Source organism: Haemorhous mexicanus, chromosome 23, assembly GCF_027477595.1.
Source record: "Haemorhous mexicanus isolate bHaeMex1 chromosome 23, bHaeMex1.pri, whole genome shotgun sequence".
Taxonomy (NCBI): domain Eukaryota; kingdom Metazoa; phylum Chordata; class Aves; order Passeriformes; family Fringillidae; genus Haemorhous; species Haemorhous mexicanus.
Window position 1 is genome coordinate 7,823,089 of NC_082363.1, and position 22,056 is coordinate 7,845,144.

Genomic DNA, 22,056 nt, shown 5'->3' on the forward strand with positions numbered 1-22,056 from the left:
GAATTTGGGTTTTATAGCATCTTCAGACAAACACTTGTGTTTTATATTGCAGTAAGAGTTAACAGAACTAAAGCTTGCTGCTAATGCTACAGTACAGAGTAATGATACTGGTGAAACCTAGAGCAATTGTTGAGATACTAGACAAAAATAAGGTTGATAGTGATGTAGGACTGAGATGAATTATCTTCCCTGTGAGGCTGTGTGTGGTGGATGCATTCGGGTAATTTTCTTTCACTGCCCTCATTCTAAAGCCATTTCCATGACATGTCCTGATAATTACTTGTTACTTCTCAGTAAAGACTCATTTCTGACTTGGGCTTAATTTCTTTCCAGCTATGTGAAGAGCTGTTTGAGAAAATCAATGACAACAGCAATGAGGAAATGTCATATTCTGTAGAGGTGAGTGTGGTGGTGAGGGATCAAAGAATGTCTCTATGCTGGACATCAAACTGAGCTTAGGTGCTGGGTTATTGATGATGCACTAAGATGCTTATTTCTGATTAGTTTGGGGTTTTTAATTTTATTTTTTAAGGCTTTTTGTCTTTTCTCTTTTGAGACAAATGTAAAAACCTTTCTGTGACTCCTTTTTACCCTCAACAGGAAACCAGCGTTCCTTTACCTGTGTAGTAACCCTGAAAAAAATGATGGGCCGAAAAATTTAAAGATGCATTTACAGATTTTTTTTTTTTTTTTTAACTAATGTCTGGAAGACTGCATATTTGTTGTCAAATATTGTAGCCATGATTTTTAAAATCAAAAGTTGCTTCTGCAGAAAGATCAACTTCTTTGCCTTCTTAAGTTTGCTTTGATGGTTGATAAGAGACATTCCTTGGAAGCAGACTCCTTTTAGCATCTGTCTTGTTTGATGCTTGTGCTGTGTCATATTAAAGCTGTTAAATTGTGGACTCCAGTGTATAATTTTTCGTTACACACCAACGTTTTCTGAAATGGTTGATGGATCTATACATGGATGCAGGGCCAGCAGCTTATGTTAGAGGTGTGATGTAGGAGACTTTTGACTCTTGCCTTTGCCAGTGTTTAAACTGTTAAATGACCCGAGACACCCATAGCTTTCCTGTGGTGGGCTGGGGGAATTTCTACCACTGACACTCTGAAATGCTGTGGAGGAGACCTTCAGAAATACTGAATTGTCTGTGGAAATTCCTGTTTTCAGGTGAGTTACATGGAGATTTACTGTGAGAGAGTCAGAGACTTGTTGAACCCGAAGAACAAAGGCAATTTGCGGGTGCGAGAACATCCTCTCCTTGGACCCTACGTAGAAGATCTGTCCAAGTTAGCAGTCACATCTTACACAGACATTGCAGACCTCATGGATGCTGGGAACAAAGCCAGGTTAGTGATGGGAGTGTGGTATATATTCTTATCAGTGTTATGCATTAGCACTTTAAAAAAACCTCTTGTAAGTGAGGAGTATTACTGAAATATGCACTGATCAATGCTGTTAAAAGCTGAAATTGCTTTGTGTGCTGAACTAGTCCTGCAAATTGATGTGTGGACATTTAAAGATTGCAAGGACTTGAGATAAAGTCTAAATAATTATCTGGCATTTACTTCTGCCTTTGCTGTGTTCTCTGTGCTCTATCCTAGTATGAAAGCTATGCCAATAGTCTCCTCTTTCCTCAGTTCAGGTGGTCAGGACTGAAGTTGGCATTCCGGCTTCAGTTTCTGGTTCATTATTAGTTGTTACCATGCAAGCTGTTGGCTTCATTCAACAGTGTGTGAGAAGGACTCACATAAATGCTGCTCAAGTGTTCTTGGGTGTTTGCATGTAAGATGGACTACTGAGTACACAGATTGAGAAAGCTCTGTTTAAACTGTGATGAAGAAATTCAGGAGTGAAAACATGAAAGGGTTTGGGAATGATACTAGGTGTGGCTGGGTCTTGGTTACAGGGCAGCACATCACCTGTGCAGCCTCTTGCTCCATTCAGCCCTGCGGGTATTTGTCCTTTTTTAAACATGCCCATATCTGTTCATATTTTAGGACTGTGGCAGCCACCAACATGAATGAAACCAGCAGCCGCTCTCATGCTGTGTTTACAATTGTCTTTACTCAGAAGAAACATGACACAGAAACTGACCTTTCCACAGAGAAGGTGTGTTACAGATAAGTGCCTTTCTGACTGTTTTTCACTGATCTTCCCTGCCGTGACTTTGTAGTTCTGTCCTTACTCTGGTTCACCAAGAACTCATTCTCCTGCTCATGTGCTTTCTCTCTTCAGGTCAGCAAGATCAGCCTGGTGGACCTGGCTGGGAGCGAGCGCGCTGACTCCACCGGTGCCAAAGGAACGCGGTTAAAGGTGCGGGGCTGTGGAGGCACAGGCACCACGGGGAGTCTTTGCTGGACAAATAATAAGTTATAACTGTGGGAGAAATAGCTGCAAACCTGAAGAGATTCATGGTTGAAGAGTTTTAATTACTATATAATACTGGTTTCTCTTTTCTCAGGAAGGAGCAAATATAAACAAGTCTCTCACAACTCTGGGCAAAGTTATTTCAGCATTGGCTGAAGTGGTAAGTAGAGCATTTCCTTGCCTGCAACAACCTTTGCATGGCTGGTCAAATGAAAACAGTAAAATCTGTGGAGGACAGCAGAATCATTTGCTGTTCTTGGCCTTGCATTCTTGGCCCTATTAGCTGTGTGTATTTTGATAGATGAATAGAGTTGATACTATTCTGTGGGTGTCACACAGGCTGTCAACAGATGGAAGCATTGGTTTGTTTAACTATGAAGAAGCCTTTCAAAAGAAGCCTGTGTTTATGTAGAAGACCTGTTCACATAGCAGGTTTTTAGACCTTCAGTGCAGTGCAGTAATTTTATTTTTATTTGAAAGAATAATTTTAGAAAACTTAACTGAAGCTTTGTTGTTCAAATTTATAAAAACACCAGTGCAATAATTTGATTCACTGGCTTTCTTTGCAATGGCAAGACTTAATAATGTCTTAAGTGAGTATATATTGATCCAAGCAAAGTGTTGTGGGTTTAGAAAAATACTTTGTCTTTTATTTTTGTACTCAACTGCTGTTAAAAAAACCCCAAAGAAACAAAACAAATAAATGACTGTTGTTCCTTTTAAAAGTTGGACCTACTTAAGCATATTCACCTTGGACAGGTTAAATATGCTTAAGTATTTTTTAGATTTTTTTTTTTTCAATTGAAGCGATTCTCATTAATTTAGCTTTTTAAGAAAAGGAAGTACTGTCTGACCTGGAAACAATGTATAAATCTCTGTTAAGAAGCTCATCCTCCTTCTTTTTCCTTTTTCCTTAATGCTTTCATCTTAGGATAACTGCACCAGCAAGGTATGATGGTCTGTGTAGGAGCAGATGTTGGTTTCTTTGCCTAGTGTAAGGTTTGCTGCTTGGAATTGTGTTATAACACAGAATTTAAATGTCAGGAAGATGTTCACATCTTTCTTACACTGAAAATCCTTCCTATTTTTCATATTGTGTTGTTTCTTTGTAGAGCAAAAAGAAGAAGAAGACAGACTTTATACCCTACAGGGATTCTGTATTAACATGGCTTCTTCGAGAAAATCTAGGTATGGCTGATTTGTCTGTGCCAAATGAAAAGAAAGTATCTCTGAATTTCCTGACTGCTTTTAACTCACTTAAATTTGTATTGAGTATGAGGCTAAATGTCTTTAGTAGCCAAATCTGAGTCATCATAGTTCCACCTTACGGTAATGCTATAACTCTTTCCTGTGGTTTTTTGTAAGTTTTTTAATACTGTAGAATTTAGTTGAATTCTATAATTTATTGAAAACATTGGTATTTGGTAGGTAGGTAGTGCCAGGAGTGTGTGCTGTAGTTCATCTAAAATCTTGCCTCTTCACTACAGGTGGTAACTCCAGAACTGCCATGGTCGCTGCTCTCAGTCCAGCAGACATAAACTATGATGAAACTTTGAGCACTTTAAGGTACTTTCTCTTCCTGTGGGATGGATATGGGTAACTGTTTGCTCTAGAGGCCATACTTTGTCCTTTAAACCTTTGGCTTATTGTAAGCTGAGCTTATCTGGGGAAGAGGACTCTACTGGCAAGAACTTAATTACCCTACAGAGGAAGCAGGGATTTATTGCCTACTCTTCTGACACCCAGCTGCAAGAGAAATGTCTTCTGTGCTGCTGCATTCCCATGTTGCATGTAAGGTGTATGTAATCAGTTCCCTGTTTGTGGTAAGGTTTCGTTGTTTTGTGTGGTTGCAGATATGCTGATCGTGCCAAGCAGATTAAATGCAATGCTGTTATCAATGAAGACCCCAACGCCAAGCTGGTGCGGGAGCTGAAGGAGGAGGTGACAAGGCTCAAGGATCTCCTGCGTGCTCAAGGGCTGGGAGATATTATTGACAGTAAGTGCATTAAACACACCTCACTGTCCTGGGCTTGGCCTCTAGCAGAGGAAGGAGACCTGAGCCAGTGAGAGAAAAGGATTTAATACACGGATTTTAAATATAGGTGCTGATATTTAATTTTTGAACATGATTTTAGAAATGGCAGCCCTTTCTGTCTTCGAATGACCACTTAGGTTTAAATGTGGAGTTCACAAGCCACCTTCAAACTCTCGAGGAAAAATACGGAGTTTGAATTTTCCTATTATTGTAGAAATGCTGTTGTGTAATAGAACTTGCACATTCAGTTGTTGCTCTGCTGAGTTATGGAGAGCTTTTTGTCTGGCTGCCAATAAAAGAGCTGAGACACAGAAACTCAGTTTCATACTGAGGAAAAAAGGCATCTTTCCTTCCTCCTCAGAAGGTTAAGGTTATTAGTTGATACCTGGCTTCAATGCCATCCTCACTCACAAAGGAAAACAATGGCTAATGTTAGACAGTGCCCTGAGTGACAAATCATTTGTCATCTTGAAGTAACTATGCAACAGCTGCTTGTGAATAACTAATGAATCCTTTTGGGAGATTTTGAGTTAGGTTGGCAGAGCCGTGTTGCACTGATTTGCTTTGCCAGCAACCTCTTAAAGCACTAGAACACACTTGTGCCCAGTTTCCTTGTCCTCATTCCAAACAAGACAAATGAACTGAAATTTTAGCTGCCACATTCTTCTATAATATGAACAGTGATTTAATTCCTAGTGAAGGAAATGCCCATAAAAGCACAGAATGTATTCCAGTCGATTAAAAGCTTCTTTGACTAAAAAAAAAAAATAAAGTGTTGCTCCAGTTTCTGATTTTTCAGACCTTTTTGTTGGTGAAGCAGAAGTACTGACTTAGTCACAGACTATTAAAGATATGCAACATGTATCTTCTTCTTTGTTTGCTTGTTTTCAAGAGAATGAGGCCAGAAGACAATGAAATAGGAGTGTTTTTCATGCTTGTTACAGTCTGTGGGTTTTGGTTATAAATCTAAACTGAAAAAAAACTGTGTTACTGAAAACTGTGGGGTTTTTTTTCTTTAAACATTGAGTAGTATTCTCTTCCCTTCCTATGTCACTAGTGAACCTTCAGTTTTGATCCTTCTTGTATTTTCCCTCCTGCTTCCTTTCAGTTGATCCAATGGGAGATGAATACTCTGGAAGTGGAGTCAAATGTGTGTATTGTGTGGTTCTCTTTTTAACCTGCTTTCTCTGGGTCAGCTTTTAACAGAGCTTTGCATGCCAGCATTTCTCACAGGGAAATCCCAGACAGAACACTCACTGGAATGCAGTGCAGGTTCATGAAAACCAGCCTCACCAGCACTTCTTAGAGTGAGTCCACAACCAAAAAAGAAGTGCAGAGTTTAAAGTGCAACATATGTTCATTGTTACTTTCTGGCAGAATACAGACGGGAGAGTGGTAGTTCTCCAGTGGGTTTTCATGACAGTGCACAGTTTAGATTTGAACCAGAAAATCTCTCTCTCAAATCTTTCCCCAGTTACTCAGTTCCTGCTCATGTAGTTCCTGGCATTTTAGCAGCTCTTTTCCACTTTGAAGTATTTGCTTTAAATGTTTCACTTGATGAACTCAAGATGAAGTATTACCAGTTCCTCCTGGACACTGCAATGTATTTTGTATAATTCTTAAAAAAAAAAAAAAAAAGGAAAGAAGCCAGACATCTTATACTGATGAAGGTCTCCTTTTTTGAGGTTAAATATAGTTGGTTTCAGTTGATTAACTTAACAGGCCTAAAACAAGTCAGCAAAGACTTTTGATTTCCCTTGGTGTTTGCTTCTAAGAAAGGGGAATATAGGTAGTCCATTGCAAGGGAAATGTACTCCATGTAAATTTTGGGTTGGTAGGCTTTTTAAACTCTTTCAGTCAGTCTTTTTGACCCTCACTCAATATCAGCTGAAAGAGATCTGTCTGAAATTTCCTAAAATTGGAGCTTCTGGTGGTGTAAAGACTCATCCTGGCCTGTCTGACATTCTGATGCTGCTTCCAGCGTGTGCACGTCATGGTGTGAGAGCTGCAGCTCCAGGAGCAGCGTGCATGGTCCTGAGGGTTCTGGTTCTCTGCAGTCACAGCCACTGTGGAGCTATTGCAAGTGCCACTTCCTTTCTCTTCAGGAGTGCATGGCCTTTTGGACTTCATCCCTGCTCTGTCATGCCTGCTTTCCTCATCCTGGCAGCATTCCCTTCCCTTAACCTGCTTCTCTTCTGTGAAACTCCCAGCCCTGCCTCCTGTACTTGCAGATGGTGGTTTTCAAACTGACTCGGGGCAGTCATCAGCTCCCTGAGGCTGAAACAGCAGGTTGAGCGTGGAGTGAACTAGGGCATAAGGCTGACAATGGCAGGATTGTTCAGGGCAAGAGTAGAGGAGATGTAGGAGGACAGGGAAATTTATGCAATGTCTGGGGGAGCATCTCACTTTTGTAAGTGCGATGCCCCTGTTCATAACTTGCAGGGTCTGTTTGACCTGTTTCTTTCCTGAAGTGACTTATTTTAAAGGATTTGTCTTTGAAATTAAATTTTAAAATATTAAAACCGAGCTATTCAGTTATCTGATATTTTCATGTTAGCAGATTTTTCTTTTGCTCTGTGATTATTCTGAGGATGTGGCTTACAGATGTATCCAAGAAGCCAAGTTAAATTAATATAAATTTCCCTTGTATATTTGTTCTTAAATCATTCAGGCAGCTTTTCTTATTCTCTGGCTTTCAAGGCAGCATTTTCAGGCCTGCAGGTTTTCAGACTACAAAAACTACCTTGTTAAATTTTGGAGGTTTTTAAAAGACCTTTCTTATTTAAAGTAACGGCCAAAAAGCTTTGAAGCACCTTCTGAAGTGTAAGATCCTTATCAGATATTTCACTGATCAGATATGTTAGATTTCCATTTTCATTCACGTAAGGAAGGTCAAGAAGCAGCATAATGATGATGTTGTGAGCTGTTGTTCTCTTGTCCCTGTCGTGCACTGACAGGTGATTCACATCCTCTCTGGTGAGAAGTTCATTGTCCATGTGGTCTGGGTGCTTCAGCAGCAGAACTACTGCTGTGATAAAGATGTACTTAATCATCATTTCACATTAAAGGACTCTGGAGGAGAATGCTTTCCTGAGCTTAAGGGGTTGGTGTCTCAGACTTCAGCCCAAAATGTCACTAATCTCATGAGGATCTCAATTTGGTTCTGCTCTGAGCTTCAGGGTGCTCAGGTTAGTGTTCAGCGAGGAGTAGGATGGCTGCTTTTGGCCAAGGTGTAATTTATTTTTTCAAGCTTTTTTGTTTAGAAAGGTTTATGATGCAGTCTTTCCTAAGTGAACCTCAGGGTCTGAGTTGAGTTACTATGTTATTGTTGCTAGTATGAAAAGATTGTTTCAGAACTGCCATCTAAAAATGACAAAACTTGCTTTGTTGCTGCTTAAATGCTTTCCTCTTACACTGGTATTTCCTTCCTTCCTTCCTTCCTGCCTTCCTTTCTTCCCTTTTTCCTCTTCCTTCCCCCTTCCTGTTTTCCCATCTTCCTGCCTTCCCTTTGTCTGTGTGTCTCTCTCTCAGATCTGAAAGATTTTCAGAACAATAAGCATAGATACTTGCTAGCCTCCGAGAATCAACGTCCTGGCAATTTTTCCACAGCCTCCATGGGGTCCCTCACTGCATCTCCATCCTCCTGCTCTCTCAGTAGTCAGGTGGGCTTAACATCTGTGTCAAGTATACAGGAAAGAATCATGTCAACACCAGGAGGAGAAGAGGCCATTGAGCGTTTGAAGGTGGGTATTAAGGAGGCTAAAGAATCACGGACCTGAGAGGACTTCCTTTCACAAACATCTCCTGTGTCTGTAGAAATTGTCTGAATCCCACTTGCACCGTCAAGAGGGCACTTAACTGCAGTGGGCTAGAAACTGGGTTCATGCACAACCTTTCTTGTTAAGATTATTTAGGTTTAATTGTAGCCTGGAGCTACAATTAAGTTATAAATTAAATTCTTGATTCTTATTTATGGGTCATCTGATGCAGTTGTAGTTATGGAAAATTTGATCATAAGTGTAGACTTAGAGGCCTAGTCAGCACTAATGTGAGCCAAGTCTGACTTGCAAATGCCCTCAGCTGTCAGAAAACCAAATTACCCCAAAGTTGAAAAAAAGGAGGAAGAATAATCCTGCCACTGTTGTCTTCACCCAGCCCCCACAGATTAAAATGTGAAGCACAGAATAGCATGTTTGGGCCAGACAAAGGCAGCCTTGTCCCAGTGCTGCACGGAGCTGAGCCACAGCAAAGTGCATCACAGTGAGGTACTTCTTGATTTTTGGGAAAGCCCCCCCAGTGTTCATGGGTGGAGGAGTGGGGAGAGCTGGCTGTGTTGAGTCTCTGCAGCATTCTCATGTTTGCCCATCAGACACTGCCACAGGGCTGAACACACTCTGCATTTCCCTTTCCTACTGGAAACCCTCCGTTGCCATGGCAATAACAGTGTGCTCTCTGCATTTCCTTGGCATTCAGTTACTGAATCATGTCTGTAAATCAGATTTAAAAAAAAGGGAAATGAGTTTGGGTGGTTCAAAATCAAGTCTGACTGTGGTTAGATATGAAGTCATCTTTTCTCCTCAGCTTGCCTTCAGGACTATCTACCCTTTTAAAAATTAAGGGAAACAAGTAAGAGTTCTAAGGTGCTAAGAATGCTTTTTATATGTGAAATTAATTTGATACCTAAACAGAGCACAGACTTCAATTGCTTTGTGTATGTGAAGAACTTTGGGAGGAATTGTAAAACATCTTTTGGTATTTTCACACAGGAGTCTGAGAAGATCATTGCAGAGCTGAATGAAACATGGGAAGAGAAACTGAGGAAAACAGAGGCCATTAGGATGGAAAGGTCAGGAATTGAAAGTGCTGTAGGATGGATGGTCTCTGGAGAGTGGAAGATGAGACAGTTACTCTGTTCAAGAGCAATGGAGAATGGTGTTAGGGATGGTTCTGCTGCCCCTCGTGTGAGATGTAGAACAGCAGGGCAATGCTGGGAGGGTCCTGCTCTTCCCTGGGTTTGTCACACTTCAGGTTGCTGTTCCATAGGCCACTCTCAGACTAAACTTTGCCAGCTTGCCCTGCTGTGCTCTGAGGTGGTTACAGTCCTGGGTAGGCTGGTTCAAAGTCTAATCCAGTGATCACCTAGCTTTCATTAGACCTTAGTTGTCTAAATAACCTGAAATGGGGGCAATATCTTGTTTTTCTCCATCAGGGAGGCATTGTTGGCAGAAATGGGCGTTGCCATTCGGGAGGATGGAGGAACACTGGGAGTCTTCTCACCCAAAAAGGTAAAGAAAATTGATAACTATTGCATGCTGTTTCCAAAAGGTAATTGACCTTGGAGGAGGGTGATGAGAGTTGAACTGTTTTGGATCTTCTTTTAGAAGATGCTGTGCTGCAAGGAGAAGCTGCTCCTTTTGTATCTTGATTCAGTAGCAAATCAGAAGGTGCCATGTCTTAATTCTGTTGCCATTTTCTGCAGTAGGTGTGTGTGACCTTTGTGTGCTCTACCTGTTCTTCTTTGAGAAGATGTAAGGCTTGTTTAGGTGCTCTTCCTTGAATTGTTTGTTAATCCTTCTTCCCCTTGGAAAAAAGGATGGTGATCTAATGAACCAGTGAACACAGGGGATGCAAGGGAATATTTAATTCAATGCTTGCCATTAGTTCTATTTTCTGAAATTAGAAAGAAGCAGAACTATGCAGGAAAAGGACATAAGTCAGCGCTGTAGGTGTAAAATAATTAGGTTAGCAAAGAACCTGTCTCTACAGGTAAAGCAAAATTGTAGAAGAAGTACAAGGAAAAAAATCTACTTTCTTTTATCTTAAGCATTTTTGAACAAGCAGCATGGGCAATATTTTAGTGTGCAAGTGCGTAGTAAACTTGATCTAGGGTTAAGCAGGGACCTCTTCAGAGGCACTGCACGGAAATGTGGAACCCCAGAATTGGTTAAAATGTTTAATCCTTCACTTAGAGTAGTGTTAGTCTGCAATGCTTGGACTTGGTAGAACTCCAGTTTGCTTTTGGTAGCTACTCCAGGAGTGCCTGAGGTTTGTAAAGAGGCAGATTCATTGAGTATTCTTTACATTTCTTCCTCTTACATTATGGATCCTCATCTCCTTTTAGATTTTTCCTCAGAGGCCATCAGCTCTTTTTGATGATTCTTTTGGTGCATTTTCAGCTGATCAGGTTTGTGTGTAAATGCCACCTGGATAAAATAGATGCTTGGCTAATAGATAGTATTTATTATTGCCTACATAGGATTTATTAGGAGAAGTGAAACTCCCAACCCAGTCCTGTCTGCTTCTGTTCCTTGCTATCCTTGCAGTTCCATTAGCTGTCCTTCTAGTAACTGTGGTTGTTGTGAAAATGTAGGAGATAAGAGCTTAGATAGAAAATGTGAGGTGTTCTGTAGAAAGACTCTACTCCTCTGAGGTACCAGAGTGTATCTCATCATATGCAAGGAGTGAACAGTTGGGTGGGCCAGCATCATCTCTCAAGCTGTGGAGCTTTATTTCTTACAAAGTATTCAAGTGGTGCAAGTTACAGCAGTTGACTGTGTCTGGGATTTGGTTTCTCTCCGTTTTTCTCTTGATTGAAGAGCTTTAAAGAGCTCCAAGTACTGTTTTGTGCAGTGAACAGCAATGGCAGCATGGAACATCTTCAGCTGCAGCTGTGGGTCACCCCTGGATTTTTAGGGGTGAAAAAGCTGTATTTTTTCTCCTCCTTTCTGTCCTTATAATTAAATCTTCCATTGGGCAATTGACAATCAGAGACCTTCATTCAAAGACAATTTCATCATGACCATCTAGTAATTTCTGAGCTTCTGCAAATGTCGTGCTGTTAAAAGCTCTCATAAGTAAACTTTTTTGCATCTGCGATAAGTTGATGGAAATAGTGTTAATAAGGAATCTGAGCCAAATTTATTTTTTTCCCTAAATTTATTTTGTTTGAGGGTAACGAAGGGACAAGTGGCTTATTAACAGTTTTGTTTCTCTTCTGTTGTCTTTCTGCTTTACTTATGTTTAACCATTTTTGCCTTTTCTTTTGTGCTTGTGCTTACTGCCATCTCACTGGCTAGATTTTCACACCAAGGCCTTGTGACTTGTTTGCTGATTCCAATGGGGTTTTTTCACCAAAGAAGGTTGGTTTAGTAACTGTAGTGGATTTAAATTTAGAAGAAGTTTAGATGAAGAGCTTCTTAGCTGTTGGTACCAGAGAATATTGGTAGTTTTAGATTTTGTTTTGATGTTAACAGACTTTGCCAAATAAGCACCTGACCTGTGCCCAAGAAAAGTCAAAGCTGATTGCATATCAGTTTCAAAATTTCACTGAAGTAACATTTTCTGCTCTTGGACTTCCCTTATCAAAGTTTACAGAGACTTTATAAGGACTTCTTTTTCTCCAGCTGAAGCCTTTCTTCCTTCCACGGACTGATATTTTGGATAACTAAGCAATCTGAGCTGTATTTCACTGGTACTTTGTGATGCTTTGCAATCCTTTATGTTTGAAAAAATCCATTATGGAATAATCTCGATACACGGGGCAAAACTGCTGGATTAAAGCACACCCTCCACAGCTGCAGGAAGGAGCCTGAAAGCAGAGCCTCAGTTCTTAATTAACTTTTTCTTTTTGTTCTTTCAGACTCCTCATCTTGTAAACCTTAATGAGGATCCACTCATGTCTGAATGTCTGCTGTACTACATCAAAGATGGCATTACAAGGTGAGAGCTGGTGCTGACACACTCTGGAGTTGCCTTCTCTGCTTGCTTAAATCCCCAAGCTGCAGACACCGAGTTTAAATAATACTTGTGCCTTGAGCTGTTCAAGTTGCAGGTACAAATGAAACATGAGATTGCTGTAGGTGGAAAAAAGTGCAGAAATGCAATTTCTTTTAAGTTGACTTGGTGTTTAAAGTAAAAACACCAACTACCAAAAAGCAACATGTGCAGTCACTCGGCTTTAAGAAATTGTTATTACACCTGGGCAGTAAAAGAAAGCATGACATCCCCTCTTAAGTTTGTAGTAAAACTTACTGGAAGTGCATAAGAGATTGAAAACCATAGCAACTGGAATATGGCTGAATGTTAGCTTTATTGTTTGAGTAAATTGTTATTCATGCCAGTACACATTTAATGGATTCTGCATTCACATATATGAGATAAAATTAATTTGCCAGACTTCAAATTAAAAATTGATTTTATTCCAAAACTTATTTTCAAAACAGCTGTAAGGAGAGAGGTGATTTTTATTTGTTTTGGAGCACCAAGTTGTGTTTGGTTAGTTTGTACATTCCTGGGGAACTAATGGAAGAGAGGACACTGACAGGGGCTGGCATGTGGCACTACTCTGAGGTGCATTAAGCCCACTGAAAGGAGTATCAAAGTGTAGAGAATTCAGGAGAGAATGACAACTACAATAGCTTGGGGCTTAAGAAGTCATTATAAGTTTTGAGCCTAGCTCATTGGCATCAGAAATATGTAAATTAGTAAGTAGAGCAAGTTCATAAACATTAGGATTGAAAATTAAGTTGTCTGTACCTAGAATTGCTCAAACAAATTGGTTTGAAATGGACACAGATCTTCATGCTCCAGAAGTACAGCCAACCTCTCTGTCTAGATGCTGGATGAAACTGCTTGTGGCATCAAATTATTCAAATAGCAAGAGCCTCCTGAGCCATTTGTGCTCCTTTGTTCAAGTGCAGAAGGTGATCAGTGGGACGGATGATCCCTGTCTGCTGGCTGAAACACACCACTGGAAGTTCTTGTTGGGTTCCCCCCCTTGCATCCCTTTCTGGAAGGGAGAAGGGTTTCACAGGAGGGAAGGAACTGCATTGAACCCAGAGGTTTTTAACATTTCAGTTCTCCAAGTGACGTGTTTGAAGCGCTGGCCCAAACCTCTGAGTTTGAAGGGCAGTTTAATAGTTGAGACCTTTTCCTGGCTGCGTGTGGGCTTGCTGTCCAGTGCCCAGCTGTGGGAGGTGTCTGTTTGCTGCTGCAGGGTGGGCCAGGCTGACGCGGAGCGGCGCCAGGACATTGTGCTGAGCGGGGCTCACATCAAGGAGGAGCACTGTGTCTTCCGCAGCGAGAGGAACAACAACGGGGAAGGTAAAGGTCTGCTTCTCCTGAGCCCTTCACCTCCTGTCACTTCCATCGCTGGCCAGGCAATCCCGGGATCTGGGCGTTTTCTGACCTCAAGAAAAGGATCAGTTTTGACTTGTTTTCTTGAGTCTTAAGGAAAGAAAATAAAATTTGTTTAATTGATAATACCTTCAAATTGTTGGCTGCAGCCAGTGTAACATTTAAATTCTGAGCCTGGTTAACTACAAACATGAAAAAAAGTAGTTTCCAGCTGCAGTAGGTAGAGAAGTCAGTACTATTGATTTCCTTTTGGGTCTTTATTTTTAAGTAGCATGACATCCAGGGGTGATTGACTGCTTTGGTGTTAATATGAACATAGGCAGCAAATAAGAGGCCTCTGGGGCTTGCACACTTCTGTTCCTCTACAGGACTCTCTAAAGTCTCACTCATCAATGTTTCTTTGTAGTTATTGTTACTTTGGAGCCTTGTGAACGATCAGAAACTTACGTGAATGGCAAGAGGGTTGTGCAGCCTGTGCAATTGCGCTCAGGTAAGAAATGTTACCACAGATTTTTTTGTAGACTCTCTGTATGTAACATTGACATTGTATATGGGGAATGCTAGGTGCTGTTCAGGGGTAGTGTTGCCTTTAGCTTTTAAATAGAACTTGGTACCATCTTCTGTCAGCTGCAGTTTTCTGTTCCTATTTCTAGGAAATCGTATCATCATGGGTAAAAATCATGTCTTCAGATTCAACCACCCAGAGCAAGCACGAGCAGAAAGAGAGAAAACACCATCAGCTGAGACTCCCTCAGAGCCAGTTGACTGGACATTTGCTCAGAGGGAACTTCTGGAGAAGCAGGGCATTGACATGAAGCAAGAGATGGAGAAAAGGTAATAAAATAACTCAAAATTTTGACCTGAAAGAAGGAAGAGTCAGCAGTAGGTTACTGGGTTCACAGCATCTCTGCCACCCCTTGTGGAAGTTCAGAAAGCTTCCTCCTTATTGCATTGTAGTGTTTTAGTGCTCCAGCTCCTTTAAAAGTCACAGGTAAGCACTGGCCACTGACGCTGCAGACCTTTTGGTGAGGGCTGAAAGGCAGCTTGCAGGGTTTCACTTCAGTAGTACAGTAGCCAGAGAGCAGTTCCCTTTAAGGACAGTGACTTTTACTCGTGTAACTGTAATTCAGGAGACTGTGCATGTAGAGTAACAGCAACAGGAAACGAATGACCTCTGACCACTTCTGTTCTTCTGTTCATCTTCAGATTACAAGAAATGGAGATCTTATATAAGAAAGAGAAGGAGGAAGCTGATCTCTTGTTGGAGCAGCAAAGACTGGTATGTGTCCTTACTCCTGATTAACTATGCCTTTGGCAAACAGTAATTCCTGTCCTTGCTTATCTGAAAGTTTAGGAAACCTGCCTGGGTTGTCTGCACAATGCAGTTCTCCCTTTGCTTTCAAATTCTTTGTGTCTACAGTGAATTATTAGCAGTGTGAATGAGCTCCTTCAGGTTAATTCAGATATTGTGATTGACAGTAAAGAGGCTTTAATCAATTCTTGTTGGGATAGATTGGATTTCTTGCAAGTTAACCTGAAAGAAGGGCATTTTTGTGCTCTGTGTTTTTTGAAGTTCCTTTTCAGTAGTCTAAACAGCTACTTCTTGGGATGTTTGCCTTTATTTTTGTCTTGGATCACCAGAACATACTAATTTTGTGCTGCCAAAGAGACTTCTAGAACATTGATACACTAGGTTCAGTTTTTGAATGATGTCTGAAAATGTTGCTGCATTGTGCATGTTTTAACCCTTCTCCCTCCCCTGCATGGAGTTCCTTGTGAGGGTCTTGGTGGTACTCAAGCCAGTGGTGGGGATCTCTGTAGGAAGCAGTGTGTTTAATCATTCAGAGCACTGGGAATTCTACCACTCCACCTTTTTGTCAAAGAGGAAGTCTGATAAATTAAGTCTGATATAGGAAGACTTCAGTCTTCTCACAACAAATACCTCTGAAGTGCATTACAAATAGAAATCCATGCAGTCTTCAAGCACCCTGGGAATTTGAAAAACAAGACCAAACCCAGGAATGAAGTCTAGATTTCCCTAAGAAACCCAAGTCTCCTGATTCTGCTTTAGCTGGTTGTCTTTAGCCAGAACACAAATGTAGTTGTGCCAGAATTCTGATAAAAATTTCAAACTCCTGATTCATGTCTGTGATACGAGATGGAGACTGTGGGTTAAATGCTTGATGGGCTTTGCCCTGTGAAGCTCTTGCCCTTCTCCCCAAGCCAGAATGGAGCAAAGTACTGTGGCTTCCATAGGAAAAAGTTACATAATTTTTTTAAAAATTCCTATTACACACTTAGAGACTTCTGCATCTCTAATTATTTCATCACAAGGGGCTAATTTCTTGGATGGGGAGGAGTGGCTGTAGACTTTGACCAAGGCAACTGTTAGTTCAGAAGAAAAGCCTAGATGTGACTAATGTCATGTTTTATCTCTGGAATTTTATAGTTAAAATTTGGATAGCAAAAAAAAAAAAAAAATAGTACAGTAAAAATGTGAAAATAAAAATAGTGTGAGTATTGAGTAACTTTTGGCAATGTGTCAAATGAGATGCAAGTAATGGAATTCCTTTCCCTAAATTTTAGCTGACTGGCACAAGCTAAGCTATTGTATGAATTAAAGATGTGAAATTGGCTGTCTGGGAAGCTGCTTCCAATAAGGCTGCATTTATAAACTGTTATGAAGGGAATTTATTTCCCCAAATACTTCAGATTAAGGGAAAATTCTTTAGAGAGTGGAGTGATTAATATAATAAAGATACTGGTTTCTTCAAGTTTGTTTTGTTCTTGCTGGTTTCAGTTAGTGGACACAGGTGGAATGCTGCCCTACATGCCTCAGCAGTTCCTGAAGGACACCTGTCCTAGTTGTAAGGGATCAAATCAAATGAGATCCTTGGTCAGGGAGCAGTATCCTGCTCATCACAGTGCTCCATAAGAATATTTCAGTTGACAGCAGAGCTTGCTGCTCATGATCAGCTCAGGATTTCTGTGTTGCTGTGTGCAGAGCCTGGGATGGACAGGATTAGTGCATCCATGCAGCCATAGCTGAATAATGAGTGGGAAATCTGGGAGTGCATTTCAGCTTGTGTACCTTGAAAGTGTTTACATGGCTGCCATAGCCAGCTGCAGGATCAGGTTCTCTAACTCACTGCTGTGTAAGACTGATATTGAGATATAAATATTCTTGGTCTAAGCTGGAGTATAATCTCAGATGTAAGAAGCTAACTAATCCTGTTTACCAGATTGTTTTGATTTCATACTGAGATTCCAACCAGTCTAGATGTTTATTTGTTAGATGTGCTGTACAAAAAAGATAAACAATAGCTCTTGTCCCCCACAATTGCCAACTAAATTACCTTTGCCTTGCTGGTATTACTAGAGAATAGAAGTAGTTGTTCTCCATTTTACAAATTGATTGTGAAAATGTGTGTAATAGAGCTAAAATGGCCATAATGCCTCTGCAGTGGCCAGTTGATATTGGAATTTTGGTTATAGCTGCACTAATTGGTCTGGGTAACTTCTGAGTGCACACAGGGCCATGACTCAGTGTCTCTTCATCATCTTTTGATACAAAGACATACTTTACCCATAAATAGTTCTATGGTAGTTTTGTAACTATCAGAGTCCTGTGGAACTTGTGACTTAATGTTGGAGTAGTTCATGTTTTGCCTTCCTGGTCGTATCCCACTACACTGGGGCTTCCTCCAGGGAGCCTTTAGTTTCCACTGCAGTGTGCAGTTTGCTAGGTGCTGTTACCTTAGGCTACAACTTTTGTCAGCTGTAAACTCACAAAGAGTTTCTAAACCAGTGTTTTGATTACATTTTGACCTAAACTAGAAGTTGGTTCTCTGGTACTGTTCTTAAAACTACATTAAGTCACAAGAAGCTCGATAATGTGAATCTGGTGCTGGCTCAATGACCTGGGTTTCCTTTGGTTTTAGAGTAAGTGGCTGTTACTGTTCCTGGTTTCTCATGTGTTACAAATCTCCACGGGGAAAACAGGGATGTTAGTGAGAGCTGCGTTAGACACTGACAGCTGTGTTGAAGGTGTTTGGATCACAGTAACACACAGCACTTCTTGCTTTTTAAAGAGATGTCTAAATCGGCCTTTAAAGAAAAGTGGTCTGTTTTAATTCCTGGTTGCAGTAAGCAATGATGGTGGCAGTTTAACTTGTGGTGGCAGTTTATCTGAACAGACATTCCTATCATATGGAAACCTGAGGCACTGCTCATTAAAAATCATTTAGCAAAAGGTGGAAAACTTGTAATGAAGAAGCAAAGCACATAATGCTTAGCAAGTGTGTGGAAGCTCCAGGCTCTAGGTTTTGAAAAGAAGACAAATCAAGGATATCAAATAGAAAATTTGTGTTAAAACCATTAAAACCAGAAAGTCATTACTCTGCATTCTGCTGAAACTCATTCTTCGGACAGACAAGATGATAATTTTTTTTTTCTTTAAACTAAGCAACAAGGTGCCAAATGGAAAAAAAAAGTCAAAACAAACAAACCACAACCCACCTCTGAAACTCTGATTCTGGATATCCTTCTAGCTTGTAGCAAGTCTTGGAGTATGAACCACTGTCTTCGTCTGTCATAGTGGCACTTACAGTCCTTTTAACATTGAACCTTTCGGCTGCTTCTGTTTCATTTTTTCTTATCGTCTAACACTTCTCTGGCTGCTGTTGTAGTGAAATGGATTCTAAACTTGAGCATCCCTGCAACCACGTGCAACGTTACTAACCAGTGTTAACACGACTTACTCTGGCTGCTCATGACATCTTCTATGGCTGTTGTGCTCACCTTCCTGGGGAGGATTTGCTGAAAGAAGCAACAGCAGTCACCGAGGCAAATGTGTGTGGTGGGGATTTGCATGTCTTTGTAGCATGTGTGAAGTGCAGTTTACACTTGGTTTCAAGATTTAAAACCAGGAACTTGGTTGTAGTTGGTCTATTTAAAGACTGTGGAAGGGTTTGGGAGGGAAGAGTTCAGATTATCAGCTATTATGAGATGACAAGACTTAAATATAATGTTAATCTTTATTTAGTGAAGAGCTCCAATTTTGACAGTCCATGACTCTTGAAGATGCATTTTAATGCCCTAACACTCAGTCTTCAGGGACCTCCTTATCACTTGTTCTATTTTGATTTTTGATTTAGTTTTCTTTGCCTGCTACTTCTTGTTTAGCTTTTCCATTTTCTTACAGTTTTAATTTTGGTTATTTTGGGGCCACTTCTTGATTTTTGTTTTTCCAAAGGATGCAGACTCTGATAGTGGGGATGATTCGGACAAGAGATCGTGTGAGGAGAGTTGGAGACTGATCACTTCCCTGAGAGAGAAGCTGCCCCCCAGCAAGCTCCAAACCATTGTAAAAAAGTGTGGCCTCCCCAGCAGTGGGAAGAAACGAGAACCTATTAAAATGTACCAGATACCCCAACGGCGACGCCTTAGCAAAGACTCCAAATGGGTCACCATCTCAGACCTAAAGATTCAGGCTGTGAAGGAGATATGCTATGAGGTAGCACTCAATGACTTCAGGCACAGTAGGCAGGAGATTGAGGCTCTGGCCATTGTTAAAATGAAAGAGCTTTGTGCCATGTATGGGAAAAAAGACCCAAATGAGCGCGAATCATGGCGAGCTGTCGCTCGGGATGTCTGGGATACAGTAGGAGTTGGAGATGAAAAGATTGAAGATGTAATGGCCAATGGTAAAGGAATAACTGATGTGGATGACCTAAAGGTGCACATAGACAAATTGGAAGATATTCTGCAAGAAGTGAAGAAGCAGAACAACATGAAGGATGAAGAGATTAAAGTTCTCAGAAATAAAATGCTAAAAATGGAGAAGGTTTTACCCCTGATAGGGTCTCCAGACAAAGCTCAGTCAACTGTCGCCAATGCTAAGTCTCCGAACTCTGCCAGTGCAGTGGATGTGGATAAGAAGCCCACAGACGAGGCCAAGAGAAGCGTGAATGATGATCTTGCTAAGGAGGAGCGTGTGTCTCAGTTAATGGCAGGTGATCCAGCTTTCAGACGTGGGCGTTTACGTTGGATGAGGCAAGAACAGATTCGGTTTAAAAATCTGCAGCAGCAGGAAATAGCAAAACAGCTTCGTCGACAGAATATGCCTCACCGGTTTATCCCACCTGAAAATCGCAAACCCCGGTTTCCTTTCAAAAGCAATCCCAAACACAGGAACTCGTGGAGTCCAGGCACCCACATCATTATCACCGAGGATGAAGTTATTGAGGTTAGAATTCCGAAAGAAGACGATAAGAACAAAGAGGAAGGCAAAGAGAAAGAAAGCAAAGCTGCTTCTAAAGATCCGCAGCAGCTGTGGAATCTTTACGGCCCGCAGAGGAGCCCGGAGAATATCCAGGTGAACCGGCAGCAGCTGGGCCCGCAGCCCGGCAGCCAGCAGCAGCCGCAGCCGCGCTGGAGGAGCAACTCCCTCAACGGCGGCTCGCAGAAGGGGCTGCGGCGCCAGGCCTCGGGCTCCTCCGAGGCGCTGCACGGCGCGGAGCCGCAGGCCTTCCAGCAGAAACGCCACCTGCACCAGCACCGCCAGCCCTACAGCCACGGGGCCGAGGGCAGCGGCCCGAGACAGACGGACCGGCCCGGCCAGCACGGCCCGTTCGTGACGCCCCCGCGCATGAGGCGCCAGTTCTCGGCCCCCAACCTGAAAGTGGGCAGAGAGACCGCGGTATGAGCAGGGCCCGGGCAGGCCGGGCTCGGCTCGGCCCGGCCCGGCCCAGCTCGGCTCGGCCCGGCTCGGCCCGGCTCGGCTCGGCTCGGCTCGGCCCGGCCCGGCCCAGCTCGGCTCGGCCCAGCCCAGCCCGGCCCGGCCGGGCACAGCCCCAGAGGCCCAGCACAAGCGCCGGGCGCCGGCCCTGCGGCCCGGGCACTTAGCGTGTGACTTTCCTTGCGGTTTTAACAGCGTCCCTTGGAAGAATAGTCTGAAAAATTGCAAGAACTTTTTTCATAGACTAGAAGACTTGGAGGGAGGGAGGTGGAGGGGAGAACTTCCCACTAGCTCATTTACCAAGTTTTTCTTGTGTGTGTGTCTTGAAGTATTTTTCTAATGCTGAAAATATTGTCTGGAACTTACCAAGTGCTGCCTTCCTCCTGTGTTTTATGTAGACAATCAAAAGAGGAGTTTAGTTTCTAGCATTGAATGTTTCTTGTGACCTTTTTCTTAGCAATAAGGAAACTGACCATCTGTTCATAAATGGATCTGGTTCTTCAGAACAATATTTTCCACTCTTAACTCAACTTTTAATAGTAATAATAATCTATAAACCAAAAGTTGTTGGCTGACAAGATATGTGTCGCTTTTTTATAAAGAAATTAAGAAGAGATATTGGGTCACGCTCCCTGAGTAGATGTCTCTTCTCCTTCTGCTTAAGTTCATAAATATTGGTATGAAATTGCTGTGACAGTTAAACCAGCCTGAATGGAATTTTATGTCAGAATATATATATAATGCTGAAGCAATTATTTGGAAATAAGCTTTTTCTAATCCCCATTGTATCTCTAAATATAATAGGTTTTAATTATTATACTCAGACTGTGGAAAGGAACTAGGATTTTTCAACACTCTGGTGCACTCAAAAAGCTAATTCTTTTATTTTATGTTTTCACCTTCTCAGGCATGAGTCTGGGAGATGTTCTTGAAATAGTTATTCTTAGGATGATTTATAAGTCACTACTTTTGGCTGAATTCTCCTGTGAGATGGGAGAATTGAACTGTTTCATCTTAATGTGATACCTCATGTTAGTGCCTCTGGTCTTGGATTGAGCTAGAATTCAAGACTCATTTAATAAAGGAGAAGGTTGCTTTGAGGAGAAAATAAGATTACTTTTCCTTCTTCCCTCACTCAAAATGCGAGTTAAAATCTTTCATGTCTATTTTGCTCTGAAGGGGTTTGCACTTGCAGGTGATTTACCATAACACAAAGGCTTGCTATTCCTGCTTCAGATTGTCCCAAGCAAATGACTGAAAAACTGGTGATTGAGGAATAGGCTTTGAGCTTCTGTCGCAATTGGAGGGTCCCAACCTGAGTAAAACTGGGTTATTTTCTGAGTTTCCAAAAGTGCAAGACAAAGTTGCTCTTACTTTGGAAAATCCATGGCCTTAACTGTAAGCCAGTAGAAATATTTGATGACTTCTTTTGCTTTTAAATTTAACTTGAATAAAATTTTAAAAACAAAATTGGACGCTCTACCACATTTGGTAAGGTAGGTCCACTTTGCAGTGTATTTGTGCTGTTTTGCACAAGTATCCTGAATTTACTTGAGGTTGCTTATTTTTTTATAAAATATAAGCCCTACTGGTAATTGTTACTTGTGTGTGGCTCAGCATAGCTGTAGGTGAGTGGCAAGTGTCTCAAGCTTATTTTCCATATTTTTTTGTCTTGTCCTACTTCTCCCCTGCCTCAGCTGGGCATGTTGGAGGTGCTGTTGCAACACACGTGCTGTTTACCCATCAAGTAATGGAGTGTCAGCTCTTAATTCT

General features: G+C 41.5%; 1 protein-coding gene across 6 annotated transcripts in view; it reads left to right on the forward strand.

The window, feature by feature from the left end:
• KIF1B (kinesin family member 1B) overlaps window positions 1–22,056 on the forward strand; it is a 78,385-nt gene that overhangs the window by 20,109 nt on the left and 36,220 nt on the right. For 2 of the 6 annotated variants that reach the window (XM_059866862.1, XM_059866865.1), the window contains exons 5-21: window positions 334–399; window positions 1,175–1,353; window positions 2,005–2,116; window positions 2,243–2,320; window positions 2,469–2,534; window positions 3,487–3,562; window positions 3,862–3,940; window positions 4,228–4,370; window positions 5,518–5,559; window positions 7,941–8,152; window positions 9,176–9,255; window positions 9,619–9,694; window positions 12,049–12,128; window positions 13,405–13,511; window positions 13,951–14,034; window positions 14,198–14,378; window positions 14,751–14,823. In XM_059866862.1, coding sequence (XP_059722845.1) covers window positions 334–399; window positions 1,175–1,353; window positions 2,005–2,116; window positions 2,243–2,320; window positions 2,469–2,534; window positions 3,487–3,562; window positions 3,862–3,940; window positions 4,228–4,370; window positions 5,518–5,559; window positions 7,941–8,152; window positions 9,176–9,255; window positions 9,619–9,694; window positions 12,049–12,128; window positions 13,405–13,511; window positions 13,951–14,034; window positions 14,198–14,378; window positions 14,751–14,823 — 1,734 coding nt within the window. Of the gene's footprint in view, window positions 1–333; window positions 400–1,174; window positions 1,354–2,004; window positions 2,117–2,242; window positions 2,321–2,468; window positions 2,535–3,486; window positions 3,563–3,861; window positions 3,941–4,227; window positions 4,371–5,517; window positions 5,560–7,940; window positions 8,153–9,175; window positions 9,256–9,618; window positions 9,695–12,048; window positions 12,129–13,404; window positions 13,512–13,950; window positions 14,035–14,197; window positions 14,379–14,750; window positions 14,824–18,798; window positions 20,266–22,056 lie in introns of those variants that run through there. The other 4 variants (XM_059866864.1, XM_059866866.1, XM_059866863.1 and 1 more) reach the window with 3 other exon arrangements.